Source organism: Capsicum annuum, chromosome 8, assembly GCF_002878395.1.
Source record: "Capsicum annuum cultivar UCD-10X-F1 chromosome 8, UCD10Xv1.1, whole genome shotgun sequence".
Classification (NCBI taxonomy): domain Eukaryota; kingdom Viridiplantae; phylum Streptophyta; class Magnoliopsida; order Solanales; family Solanaceae; genus Capsicum; species Capsicum annuum.
In genome coordinates, this window is record NC_061118.1 from 150,042,868 (window position 1) to 150,056,455 (window position 13,588).

Sequence of the window (13,588 nt, forward strand, 5' to 3'; positions counted from 1 at the left end):
ACCTTCACTTCATGCTTTATATCATTAAACTTGTACTCCGAATACTCTAAAATTATCCTTATTTTCTTAAATGGAAATCTTCTCTCCAGTACTTCTTAAATACTTTTCACTTAAAAAATTAATTCTTTTATCAAAGGAGTAACGTGATGCTATTTGTCATAAGGAGCCTTTAAATCATGGAGCAATTAGAATTTCACTTTAAAAAATTGAAATAAGTATAAAGAAACAAACACATGATAATTAACACTTCAAAAAACAAAATATCCAATCAAACAAGTCAAAATTAGAGATAGGTGATGTAGATCAGATCACACAAGTCAAAATAAAAAGAAAGTGTAAATTATAAGAATGGACACGACGATAATGTGTTCAATCAAACAATAATAACAAACCAAAAAAGACAATTAACTGATAAACATCCACATCAAAGGTTTAGGTAGAAAATTTTTTCAAAGGGAGAGGTGTACATATATATATATATATGTTGATGCAAGTCAGACTCACAGGTAAATTAAAGTAGTTGAAATTTTAGTTATTGGATCTTAATGTAGCTAATTATGGTTAATTCATAACCATAATTAGGTTGTACATACACATAAAACTATTGAACAAAACAAGAATTTAAGTTATATATAGAGATCGTGTAAAGAAACTGTAACATTGTGATGAGTTGTAATTACCAATTAACGTTTATAAAATTTTCTAGCTATAATTACCAAAAAAATAACTCGACTGTGTAAACATTTTACACCATTTTATTCATAAAAGTCACAAAACAAAAAGTGCTTTGGTTGAAAACTTCACCTTTTTCTTTTATTTCTAAAAAATTAAATGAAACCTATTGTAAATATACTGACGTAGGTTTTTGTTCTTTTTTTTCATGTCTTCTTATTTGTCAGCTTTCCAATTAACAATATTGACCATGGTGTAATGGTGACAAATCTCCCAAACTGGGAGGCAAGTATTTCTTCATTCTTAACTAGAAGTCTCGAGTTCGAGTGGTCTTGAATACGAAGTCGCCTTTATTAAGAAGAGTTTTACCCCAAATGTGCGACTTTTCAGCACAAATCTGGATTTAGTCAGACCCAATCAGGGTTTCGGACACCGGGTGGAAAAAAAAAGAAGGCAAAGCTCTCAAAGACAAATTTAGGTCAACTTTTTCGAATCACTATTACATGCCAATGTCACATAAATGTAGTATTGAGGTTTGCAACTTTGCATGTAACTATGACTAAAAAAACAAAAAGGATTCTCTAATTGTGAAACCTCCAATACATTAAAACAAGTCTCACCTTTGTTACAACTTGCAAATGGCAAGATAAGAGGACTCATTTGCAGGCCTTAGCCAACCCAAATACTATGAAACTGACTAATAAAGAGTTGCACCACCAAAACATTTGAATATTCACTTTTAAAACACTAAAAAAAAGGTCAATGAAATAACAAAGCCAACAAACAATGCAGGCCTTGACCTCAATATAACAGTGGATGTACTAAACCACATTGAAATGAAACAAATCTCTCTCAACATTCACCCAAATAATTCAACGAAAATGCTTGTTATACACTATTGATTGAGTGAAAGAGATTGAAAGCTATACAAGAAATGGGGAAGGCAAGCAAATGGATCAGAAACTTCCTAATGATGATGGGGAAAAAGGAGGAAAGGGATAAGAGAGAAGACAAATCATTCGAAAGTATGGGAACCCCAACAACTCCAAAGGCGAAAAGGAGATGGAGCTTCAAGAAATCATCAAGCATGGAGAGAAACAGCCACAAGAGTAATAGGTCTTTCGACTTAACTTTCAATCACAAACTAAAAACACAAGGTTCAATGCCGGAGTTTGACATTCTGGAGAAACACCACAAAGCAAACCTAACAGCAAAAGGAGAAATAGAACCAAAGACATTCATTACCAGACGAGTAAGGGATGCAGCTGCCACCAAAATCCAAGCTGTTTTCCGTTCTTACTTGGTAACCATCCAAACTTTGAGGCTGTTCTTGTTTATTTTCAAACCTAGGTCAAGTATGATTGGTTTCATTTGATCCTCATAATTTGCACCAAGTTACCTATCATGGAGAGGACCTGGTTCTCACCTTAAGGTCAATGAACATACATGGCTAAATATATAGGAAAAAATAAATAATGTTAAATGCTAAAAGGTGAAAGTTGGCTTGAAAGCATGACTTATGTTTATGCAGGCTAGGAAAGCATTGCGAGCCCTAAGAAGCCTAGTTAGATTACAGGCACTGGTAAGGGGTCACCTAGTGAGGAAGCAGACATCAGCAATGGTCAGACGGGTTCACTCTCTTATGATCATTCAACTAAGGGCTCGTGTTCAAAGAGTTCAGATGGCCGAAGAAGCACATACCCCAAACTCAAGAAAGAGTCAGAAAGTATCATCCGAGAACAATCAGCTTACCAGAGTCTGCAGCATTGTAAGTCCCCTCTTTTCCTCATGCAGAGCTTTGAGCGTACCGATATAATGGAAATGATAAGGCTTTAAATGGCAGGAAAAGATGGATGTTAGCATTCAAGAAAAGGGGAGAGTTCAGAAGAAAAATAGCACGAAAAACATATCTTCGAGAATGGAAAATGGATTGAGCACCTCTGAGCCTCATCGCCTTTCAGTGCCAAGGAGTCATCAAGCAGTCCAGACATGTCCAAGTCCCACTACACTGAGTGACATGAGCACAATAAGTTATGAAAGGCATATAGACGATTTCTCCTTCAAGATGCCAGAAAAAGGTTTGGAACATTGCTCCAATATGTTAACAACCATATCTTCAAAAACCCCATTTTCCAGTGCATGCTTAGAGAACCCGAAGAACATATTGTCTAGTGCAACTTTAGCACTAACATATATGTCCAATACAGAATCCTCAAGAGCAAAAGCTAGATCACAAAGTGAACCGAGACAAAGACCCAACTGGACCATTAAAAGAAAAAGCAAGCGCACACCATCAACAGATGGGATAATGGGCATACCCAACGCTAGCGGGGAAGAAACACCTACCCACAGCAGGAGACACAATGTCCCAGAAAGCCATGAAGCCTGGTTACTCGAGCTCTACAAACAAGCAAAGTCCATCAACCATGTCAAGATTGATTCCGCCAGCTTAGTGTCTACCATTTGACCTATGGAAGATCTCTCATCATCTAAAAGGTAAAAGTAGATAGAACATGAGATCAACAGCTACTTAACACTCTCTCAGCCATTTACATTAGCCTCCTTTGAGCATGTATTGGTTCCATCTTTTCCGGTCAAACTCCATTTTCCTTAAAATCTCTGTTATTAGAGCATTCAAGTGCAGAAGGAGAAGCGCAACCTGACACCAAAAATTGGGGTAACACAACTTCTGATGAAAACTGAGATTGAAATTCTTTAGCTTGGATATCTCAAGTTGAGTAAATGCACCCAAAAATAGAAGAGACAAGAAGCATAAAAAGCACTCTAATTGGGCGAAAATAGATGCTAACGTTAGGACTTCCCATCTAGAAGCAATAATATTTCTAATGGATTCAACGAACTTGTTTTCTCATCCATATTATCCATTTAATACCGCATGATTTTGCTAAATATGCAAGGTGTAAGGGTAACAGGAGATTCTAGCTATTAATTACCGTTTCAGCTTGTGGCTATGCCTCTACGTAGAAAAATCTGGGCACCTACTGAAAATATTACAGCAAAGACTACTTTATACACGTTGAATGTTCTTAGAACTAATCTTCCTGTTTAGGAGCATTTTCTTTGATGCTCTTGGTCAACCAAATAGCAGTTTCCCTCGGAGAAACTTTTTCAGGTCCAAATGGCTTCAATAAGACACCAAGTTCATCGAATCTGTCTTCTTGCAAGAGTCTAGCACTGAACTCAAGTAGTCCCTCCAGAGCTTCAGCCCGTTGCTTATAAGATGACATGTTAAAACGGCGGCGTCTTGTGTCAGATGAGGTTCGGCTAGATGCACCAGCAGTGGCATTTTGATCAGAAGAATCAGTTACGTCCTCTCTATCCACATGTACCATGGGGCCTTCAAACCCTTGCCAAGCATCATTTGAACTTAGTCGATCAAATTTACTGTCAGGAATCTGTATGGTACATTTGTCTTTCATAACTGAATAGTCAGCTTGTGGTGAGCCGGAGGAACCTTGTGCAGAGTTTGATGATGTCCGCCGTATAGGATGGAAAGGATCTTCATATGAAGCTAATGGAAACTCAAGCATCTTGTCGATTCGAGGGGCATTGACAGAAACATCAGGAGACTTAATGCAGTCAAGGAAACTGAGACTCGGCCTTTGAGGTAATTCTTGAACTGCTGCCTTGTTTGCCAATGGCAAAGATGCCCTACGAGTTGAAGAAACAGATCTCTTCACCAGGGTTCGTGAAGCCTGTTAAACGCAGAGTAGTCAAATTGTTTGACAGGTGTTGGGAACACATCACCAAGGGAAATATGGTTAAGCAGGCTAAAATTGCATATTGCCATACTACTGCTTAAAGTACATAAGCTTATATCCATGATTTTCAGAACATAGATAAAAAGCAACCACATGTTATTTCCTTGTTTTGAATCTGGTAACAAGATGATATACAAAAGAACTAAAGCAGTGCAAAGCAATAATTACATGGCATCCGGTGCACTAAAGCTCCCGCATACACAATTAAAGTTACTGTCCTTGTACCAACTAATTTTCATACACGAGTGGAGGAACAAAGAATATGCTGAATTGAAGGAATTTTACGTCTTGATTTAGTTACCCTCATATTTTACTTCCTTACCAAGATAAATACCATTTTACTAGCCTCATTTTAGTTACCCTCATACTTTCTTTGTTACCCTCATATTTTACTTCCTTGCCAAGATAAACACCATTTTACTAGCCTCATATTTTAGTTACCCTCATACTTTCTTTGTCATGTCTGTGGTTGGGTTAGTCTTCAGTCTGAACCCTTAAAACATAGGCTAAAATAGAATACCTAAGCTAATCTCACGGAACATATCCTGGTTTGAGCATTCCAAATGGCCAATCAAGATCCAAATGAAAATAACAATATTAGGTTAGATTTTAGGATACCGGCTTCTTCTTTTCATATATAAGTTGACCCCATCTAAGATCTAGTGAGAAGCCATTTTCAAAATCTGTTGCAATTACAAACTATTGAATCTATTAGTTTTTATATATTGGTATTTGCCTACTTTGTTGTACATCAGTCGAATCGCTTGGATATTCTTGTCTAGAATAAAATCCATTTACGTTTTATAGAATAGAAAAAAGTAAAATGAATAACCTTCTACTTGTAATCTTACCAAATCATTGTTCCTTAGCTCCACTTGTCTTCTTGGAGTAGTTAATTTTGGCACGATCACCTTTGGATTCTTGTTCACAAGCGAAGCTTTTGAAGTGATCTTTTTTGTGACAATTGATCCTATATCAGGGCTTCCAACAGACAAATCAGATGCTCTGCTTGGAGTTTTTGGATGTCTATGATTTGAAAAAGTACAATCGTGATCAGAGACACTAGGATTCAGAGTTCTATCATTTCCACATGACATTCGCTTGTCTCTGTTCTTTGGGAAAGGTGTGCTTTCAGAAACTGCAAATCTGGTTTTCTTTACATCATTATCAGGCAAACAACCAGGTAAACTGTTGCGTCTAGGGATGTTAAGTTTGAGATGGGTATTAATCACATATGGCTGAAGGAGGGGGTTCCTAAGAAGTTCTGCTGCCTGTAACATAACAAAAGAAATATGTTACGTCAGTATAAATATTACAATAAAATATGTCTAAGTTTCAGTCTTTGTGAAGAGATTCCCTTTTAACCTTATATTTAAAGAGCTGATCAGTTCACTAGATCAATTTTTGCTACTAAACAACTGTCTAAAAAACTAATTTGCCAGAACAATAGAACTCTAAAGTCAAAGAGACATATTTCAATCTTTTGTGGTCAGTATAAAATAGCTTCTTTGAGAAAGTTGTTTAAGGAGCTAATCTTCCTGCATTTTCTTAATGAACCTCATAGGAGATCTTAAGGAAACACCATAATGGATTGAAGTGTAAATGAACCTATATAAATACAGATAAAGAGGAATTCATACACTTGGCCTCAGTTCTGGGTTTTTCCGCAGCATGCTTTTGACAAGACCTCGGCTGGAAGGCAAACAACAGAAGTGAATAAGCAGAGTTAAATAAAAGATTCCATTCAAGGGTACAAATTCTCATAGATAAAGTCAAAAAAGAGTTCAATACATAGTTACTGAGGCAGGTGAACATCCACTATCATTTTTTGGACCTCAGTGTTCCTTTACCAACAAAAGTAGCGCATTGCAAGTAGAGGCTTTACGATGTGAAGAATAGACTCTTCACGTCGTCACAATGATTCCAAAAACAAACCTTGAGTCGTTTGTCATAATAATGAAACCTACTTCTTGACCTCCAAACTAATGCACTATCTATCTCCTTTCACCAAATTTTGCCTTTAGATGACACTAAGTAGAAATATGTCCTCCACCAAGGAACTAGCAAGGTTCCAGGATGGAAGATGCATTTTCATTGGCTTTTCCTTTCAAGTTGCTTATTTGTTCTCCTTTTACATCTCAAGATTTATTTTACAGAAATCTGTGTTGGTACTTGGGAATTTGATGATAAAAACAAAATTCATTCCATTCATGCAAGTTAACACAGGGAGGCCTGTCATGTTGTGCATTAGACCAGAAGCAAAATGGACGTAGAGGGAATTAAAATGCCCTTAAGAGTGGGTTACTTTTAATTTAAATTTAAAATCCTAATGTTGGAATATCTTCAAATAAGGCATGCTTAGATACTGAACCTTACTAAATTAAAACCAAAGGTGCACCCCTGACCCGACCAGTTAAGTTGCTACAATTTTATTCCCATCTGTTGATTGACTGTTAATGTGTTTAAAATGGACCTTATAGTTTAAGATAGTTCTACAAAAGAACAGATCATTTAAAAATCGAAAGAGGAACTTCCTTCAACAGGTCTAAAGTCCAGCTTTAGAAATCACAGTCCTAAATAAAAAGGCAGCACTTGTACATAAAAACATATACATGGTTCCATGACAAAGGAAATCTCAATCAAATGAATGACTTACAATGGACCAGAGTATTTTGTCGGAAGAGGTGCAACAATAGACTTGTTTATTTTGTTGATGAGTGCTTGCATATCCTACGTCAACATGCATAAAATGGCATAGTTTTCAACAACCAAGAATATCCACTAGAAATAGGAAAGTCAATAGAAAATGTCAAAGCTTAAAAACAAATGGATACACATATGCAACAAGGTTTAGTTTCTCAAAGCACTCAAAGTCGAAGTAACATTACCCAATTACTACATCCTAAGTAGAGTCATAAAGCAAGCATCCATTGAATGAAGTATAATAAGGAAGACAAGGGCCATTATCTCCCAGATGTACTTGTTAGATTGAGTTAGAGTCCCACATTGTTTGGGGAATGTACCGGTATATGGACTAGGGCAATCCTCCCCTGATGAACTAGCTTTTGGAGTTGAGTTAGGCCCAAGTGTCATATTTTTACATGGTATCAGTAGGTCTATCCTTGTTTGGGTTCCCGGTCCATGTTGGACGTGAAGAGGGGTGTTAGAATGGGTTAGAGTCCCACATTGGTTGGGGTGGTCTGCTTATATGAACTAGGGCAATCCTCCCTCATGAACTAGCTGTTGGGGTTGAGTTAGGCGCAAGTGACATATCTTTATGATACTCAATTAAAACAAGGCAGAATAGTAATAAGCTATAAGCTTCTATAAACTCCGAAACATAGGAAAATCATTTGCAGCACAATGAAGAAATAAGGGAACAATTTTTCATAAAGAACGCTTCATTGTTTCTAGTTTTAGTGGAGCTCCAACAAGAAGATGGAAAATCTCTGTGGCTCAATAGCTAAAACATGGCAATTATCATAAACAAAATATATGTCTAGTTAATTTCACCTATAAACAAGACAAGTAAATATCCAATTTCTCATTTACATTTCTTTCTTCCAATAAATAAACCAGCTATTCATCTTAGGTCAATCTTTGTTCTAGAATCAAGCTCAGCAGACCCCACAAAACTTCAGATTCATCACTATTTTTATAATCCAAACATGCTCTACACAATTGAGTCTTCTTTTAACATCTCGCTGGAGTCATAATACCAACACCTAGAACATGCACATCGACGAATTTCATCCGAAGTTCGTTGGAGTTCTCCAAAACATTGTTAATGATTCAACAAAGGACATCTGACAAGTTGCAACAACTACAGCTCTCATTTCATTTGCAAAAGAAACATATACTAGCTGAAATTACTAAAAGATTCAGATAAATGATATAGTAATCACTTCTGTAAAACATGGGCTGCATAAAAACGCTGGCAAGAAAATTGTTGAGTAATAGGTCAGGCAATAACAAGGTCCTCAGAAACTTACAAATGCCTTGAATGCAGGCTTAAATGCAGCCATTTCGTATATACAGCATCCTGGATAGAAAATCAAAGATGTCAGTGCACCTTCACATTAATGCCTACTAAGCATGACAACCAAACATAGCATCAGGCACCGATGTGTGCAAGCATGTATAATGTGTGCCACTTGATGTATATTTGTATTACCTAGAGACCATATATCCGACTTGGATCCATAAGGTATGTCTGCAAGAAGCTCAGGGCACATGTAACTGGGGGTTCCAACGATCTGAAAAATTAAGCAAGAATAACTTGGCTAAACAATATTGAAAAACATGAAATCTTTTAGACAAAAAGCTACAGTAACATTGCTTACAGAGGAGGCAAGGTCATCTGAAGTCAACATCTTGGCAAGTCCAAAATCACCTGCAGTAGTATATCGTGCTTGTCCTTCAGTGAAGTATTATAATTAGAACTTTCAAGAAGCTTGAAATGCAAAATGAGTACACTAACCTAGACGAATATCATGCTCTCTTGTTAGAAATATATTTGAACACTGCAAAAGATGTTACAAACACAGTTTAAAGAAGCAGCAAAGTTAAGAAGGAATTAGTCTATGAATCCATCCAGTGAAAAGCAAATGCAGCAAACCTTGACATCACGATGAAGGATATGATTCATGTGCAAGTAGTCAAGAGCCATTAAGAGTTGAACGAGCCACTTGCATAGTTTCTATTAACAGTTCATAACTTTGTTAGAAACCAGTGACACATAAATGACAGTTCAAGTTTTAAAAGAACTCTTTAAACTTTAGTTGAACATAGGAGCAAAAGATGCAAGCAGAAGGCTAACCTCTTCAGGAAAATGCACACCCTTCGCTTTTTTTATGGCCTCTGCCCTGCAAAGTTGAAGGAAAATGGAGGTCATTGCAATGAAGCAGGCACGCAGTTATAATGGCTACTTCCATGGTCATAAGAGATAACTGGAACCAAACTACGTAGTTTAAGTAGGAAAAGGTCACTGACATGTCTCCACCTTCGCAATACCCTATGACTATGCACACATAGCAACCCTGCAAGAGAAATCACAAAAAGAATAGCCCCATTTAAGCTTTGAATGTATCCATTCGACAAACACCGCAGTCCGCAGCAGTAAAGTAGTGCTATTAAACATGTTGAGAGAATCAAGGATATCCCAACTCCCAACTAGCAAAGGAATGTAAAGGAAAAAAGAGAAAAAGGATGCGGAAAAGAAGAGCTTGACAGAGATCTTAGCAGTAGTCCTAGAATAATGTCAGTCACTTGTATGCTTCATATTTTTAATGACATAAACGGTATAACCTGTTTGAGGAGCAACCTCATTGTGCTAGTCCAAAAAATAAATAGCATGTAAGAGGCCCAACATTGATAAAGTACTTATGGTTCTAAACTATACTTGTCTACACAGCTTTTCTCTAGTTGTATCCCCACTCTGCTCACGTAACGCCAGTTTAACCACTAAAAGTACAACAGTCTACTAGAGAACAAATCTAGTTCTGTTCCAATTATGTCGCACCAAATACCTAAAATGGTTCATAGGAAAGATAAAAAGTAAAAAAAAAAAAACATACCCAGCGTATTCCCACAAAGTTGACTGGGGTAGAAAGATAAAAACTCAAAGGAAAAAGAAAATTAAACAAAAGAGAAAAAAAAAACTACAGATTCAAAAAAAAAAAAAAAGAAGCTATAGTGTTCGCTGAGTGCACTTAAGAAACTCCGTGCACATCCAGGTGGAAAAGTAGGGCTCCGTGCACATCCAGGTGGAAAAGTAGGGGATAATAGCTGCATAGAAACGTATGCATATGGTAGCTGATTCCTTCCCCTAAGATGACAAAGAGATGGCAATTAAATATGTTCTTGAGAACTTTGACAGTTTTGATTATTCTGGTTTCGTCTCTTCTGTTCCTTAATTTTTATTTGCAAACTGTCATGAATCATTATTACAATAAAACATCTCCCTTATACTTCCAAAATCATAGTATGCCAATAGTAAATCCAAATTACAGTCACAAAACTTCTTCCTGAAAACACACCATTAAGGTTGCTCTGACGTTTACACGACATCAGAGTTTATTGCCACATAACAAATTGAGTTCCTGCAAAAAAATACCTTTAAAACATTATTTTATTGGTATAGGGGTTTGCCAATCATGAATATTTGGCTTGGTTACTTATAGAACATCCTTTGCAGATTTACCTATAATTTAACCAATACTTCTACATGCTTTATTTAGGATACAGACATGGAACTCCTTAATTTCATACCCCCAAAAGAAGAAATACATACGTGAAACGTTCTATCAAAATATTGAAAGTATCAAGGAAGGAAAGAAAAGAACAACACTTGAAAGATAAATACTGTTTGCAACCTTCTCAACCCATGAGTCTTTGTACTCCACAATGAATGGATTTTGCATACTCGAGATAAGGGCCATCTACAAAATAAAGGATTAATTAAACACAACGCATTTTAACTTTTAAGAAAGTTCAACTACAAAGCATAATATAGCATAGAATACATAGACATCAAGTAGCACTAGAAGTATTTGGTGTCAAAAATGATTTCTGTTCTTTTCAAAGTGTCCTTTTCTGGTTACTGAAAGCTTGGAGTTCCAAAATAGAACAAAAAATATAATTTCTGAACCTCTTCCAAGGCAGATATGTAGAAATTCTAGAATATGGTAAAAACTCAATATTAGGAGGTGAGAAGATCACTGGTTTAAGCAGAAGACAAACCTCCTGGTGTGCATTTCGGCGAGTCCTATCTGTTTGCCGAGCGAGACGAATTTTTTTCAACACATACCTTGAAATAAGAAGAAATATGAAAGAATAAATTAATTCCTATTCACGGACACATCTTTTGATATGTATCAATTGCTTGCAGGATTGAAGATTCCGTATACACTTCACGCAGTATAAGTGCAATAGTATTTATATGTATGTGGCTTATATAAACAACAACATTTCTAGTTCTTACTTCTTCTTTTCAAGCTTATGCCTCACAAGAACTGCAGAGCCAAAAGCCCCTTTGCCAATTTGCTCTAATATTTCATACTGCTCCATTGGACCCGTAACTGACTGGTCCTTCAAAGTTCAAACTTCAACTTGCACAAATCCCGTTGCTAAATGAAAAAACAGATAAATACATTAATAAATTCCTAAAAGGCTACTAGTTTAGACAAAACAAAGCAAAACCAAAAAAGAGGGATTCAAATAATTATATTTGTCCTACATTTGCCAAAAAGCTATTACTTCAGAAAAGCATTCACAAAAGAGATTTCGAGGAACTATAGTGTAACTGCCAGAACTCAGATATCATGCCAAATTGCTGAAAATCTTCATAATAAGGTTCTATATCAGGATACAACAAAAATTTTCCTTGACATTGCACCAATTTAAGCAAAACAATGCAATAAAGTACTTTTTAATTGAAATAAGAAATTTTTCCACAGTACCGAGTCAACTAAAAACTAATGCAATAAGTTGCATTTTCTTATATTTAAAGAAGAAGTAGAATTACAAACTTAGAAGGCAAGAACCCAAGACTTAATCAAGCCTTTCCTTCCAAGAATATGAACAAACATCTCAAGAAACCAGAAATTACCAAACCCCAGTTAGAGTTTAGACAATACAACAACAACATACCCAATATAGTCCCACAAAGTGAGGTCTGAAGAGGGTAGAGTGTACGTAGACCTTATCCCTACCTCAAAGTTAGAAAGCTTGTTTCCGATAGACCATCGGCACAAAGATTGGGACTGAAATGTTTTGGGGTTTTGAACCCGGCATGAATACTAACAGTCATACATCATAAACTCAAAGCTGATTAATGAGCTGCATTTTTCTTAAAATACAAGGAGCATAACCAATCAAGATTACCATCCCAAGAAACGAATCAAAATGCCCAAACCCCAGCTGGTATTTAGCACAATATACAAAAAAATTAGCAGTTAGTCAGTTACCTATTCAAGAAAACCAAATAAATACCAAAACCCCAACAGCTAAACCTTCAAGAAAACCACATTAGAACCAAAGCCCTTCAATTACCCATCAACATTCAATTGTTCCACTACATTTAAAACATAAAAAGAAAAGAAACACAAATACTACAAACAAGATCAGGTACTGAGGAAAACAAGAAAACCCCAAACACCAAAACAACAGCAAGAAAATAAAAGCAGATTCAAAATGGGTAAGCTCAAAAAATAGCAAATTTGAAGTACCCACAACTCACATTTCCCGGCATTGAAGCTAGTCAAGAAATAAATGGGTCATAGTTAAAAAATTTGAGCAGATTTCCTTCAATTTAAGTTGAAAATAAAAAGGGAAAGATGAAAAAAGACCCAAAATAGCATAAATTAGAGCTACAAAAATTGCAAATTTGAAGTATTCACAGCTCACATTTCCCGGCATTGAAGTCAGTCAAGAAAGAAATGGGTCATAGTCAAAAAAATTGAACAGATTTACTTCAATTTAAGTTGAAAATAAAAAGGGGGAAAAGGTGAAAAAGAAAAAAGCAGAAGTAAAGAAGAACCAGAAACGTGAAACTTTGGTGGATCACGAGCTACATTGAAGAATGCATAGGGCAATGAGATTTGAAAACGACGTCGTTTTTGCAGTTTTGTTCAGAAGAACAGTAGAAGCACAAGAAGATGAGGAGAACCAACAAGTAGTGAGTGTTCTTGCTCTTCTTCCATTTCTGTTTTTTTTGTTTTTTTCTTTAACAAATCAATAATGGGAAAAATATTTGTTTAATTACTTCTTCCGTCTCATTTTATACCTAGTCATTTTCTTTTTTCTCCGTCTGAAAAAAAATTACTCAAATTCTTTTATTTCATAATTATTTAAAAATATAATTTTACTTTAATTCTTATAGATTTCACTTAATTAAAAACAATATTAATATATTTTTTCATAAAGACGACTTGATAAAAATCATCAAACTTTTTAATATTTTTTGAATTTTATGTCTTATCAAACTACAACGCATGCAAATAAAATGAAGAAAATAGTATTTATTATTAAATATATAAATGTATTACTATTTTTTTCGCTGGAGTACTGTTTATTGATTTGTATGGGAGTAGTAAGTTTTTTAATGAATATTATTAGGTGGGAATGGAGACAAA

General features: G+C 35.7%; 2 protein-coding genes across 7 annotated transcripts; one reads left to right on the forward strand and one right to left on the reverse strand.

Moving 5' to 3' along the window:
* The first annotated feature begins 1,606 nt into the window (after window positions 1–1,606).
* On the forward strand, window positions 1,607–3,139 carry LOC107839437 (protein IQ-DOMAIN 19). The gene is made up of 3 exons (XM_016682919.2): window positions 1,607–1,975; window positions 2,204–2,440; window positions 2,516–3,139. Exons 1-3 carry the CDS (start codon window positions 1,607–1,609, stop codon window positions 3,137–3,139), a joined length of 1,230 nt encoding a protein of 409 aa, XP_016538405.2.
* A 359-nt stretch (window positions 3,140–3,498) lies between these two features.
* On the reverse strand, window positions 3,499–13,199 carry LOC107839434 (serine/threonine-protein kinase Nek2). 6 transcript variants are annotated; one of them, XM_016682914.2, is made up of 15 exons: window positions 12,994–13,199; window positions 11,437–11,581; window positions 11,196–11,262; window positions 10,829–10,894; window positions 9,447–9,493; window positions 9,274–9,319; window positions 9,073–9,153; window positions 8,935–8,977; window positions 8,798–8,847; window positions 8,629–8,710; window positions 8,447–8,496; window positions 7,111–7,184; window positions 6,095–6,146; window positions 5,306–5,725; window positions 3,499–4,388 (listed from the first exon to the last, which is right to left on the reverse strand). In XM_016682914.2, the coding sequence occupies exons 2-15, from the start codon at window positions 11,520–11,522 to the stop codon at window positions 3,726–3,728; spliced, it is 1,827 nt and encodes a 608-aa protein (XP_016538400.2). In that variant the 5' UTR covers window positions 11,523–11,581; window positions 12,994–13,199; the 3' UTR covers window positions 3,499–3,725. The 6 variants fall into 6 exon arrangements, with proteins under 6 accessions (XP_016538400.2, XP_016538401.2, XP_016538402.2 ...); XM_016682915.2 differs by having other exon boundaries at window positions 12,861–13,185; XM_016682916.2 differs by having other exon boundaries at window positions 12,694–13,185.
* Between the last annotated feature and the right edge of the window lie 389 nt (window positions 13,200–13,588).

What these genes read in the sequence shown, in the direction of transcription:
- LOC107839437 (XM_016682919.2), top strand. Translation starts at nt 1,607, where the DNA reads ATGGGGAAGGCAAGCAAATGGATCAGAAACTTCCTAATGATGATGGGG. An exon ending in CTGTTTTCCGTTCTTACTTG is followed by an intron (nt 1,976 to 2,203) that starts GTAACCATCCAA and finishes ATGTTTATGCAG; the next exon opens with GCTAGGAAAGCATTGCGAGC. An exon ending in TTACCAGAGTCTGCAGCATT is followed by an intron (nt 2,441 to 2,515) that starts GTAAGTCCCCTC and finishes TTTAAATGGCAG; the next exon opens with GAAAAGATGGATGTTAGCAT.
- LOC107839434 (XM_016682914.2), bottom strand. Translation starts at nt 11,522, where the DNA reads ATGGAGCAGTATGAAATATTAGAGCAAATTGGCAAAGGGGCTTTTGGC. An exon ending in CAGATGACCTTGCCTCCTCT is followed by an intron (nt 8,711 to 8,797) that starts GTAAGCAATGTT and finishes TTAATTTTTCAG; the next exon opens with ATCGTTGGAACCCCCAGTTA. An exon ending in AGCTAAGGAACAATGATTTG is followed by an intron (nt 4,389 to 5,305) that starts GTAAGATTACAA and finishes TGCGTTTAACAG; the next exon opens with GCTTCACGAACCCTGGTGAA.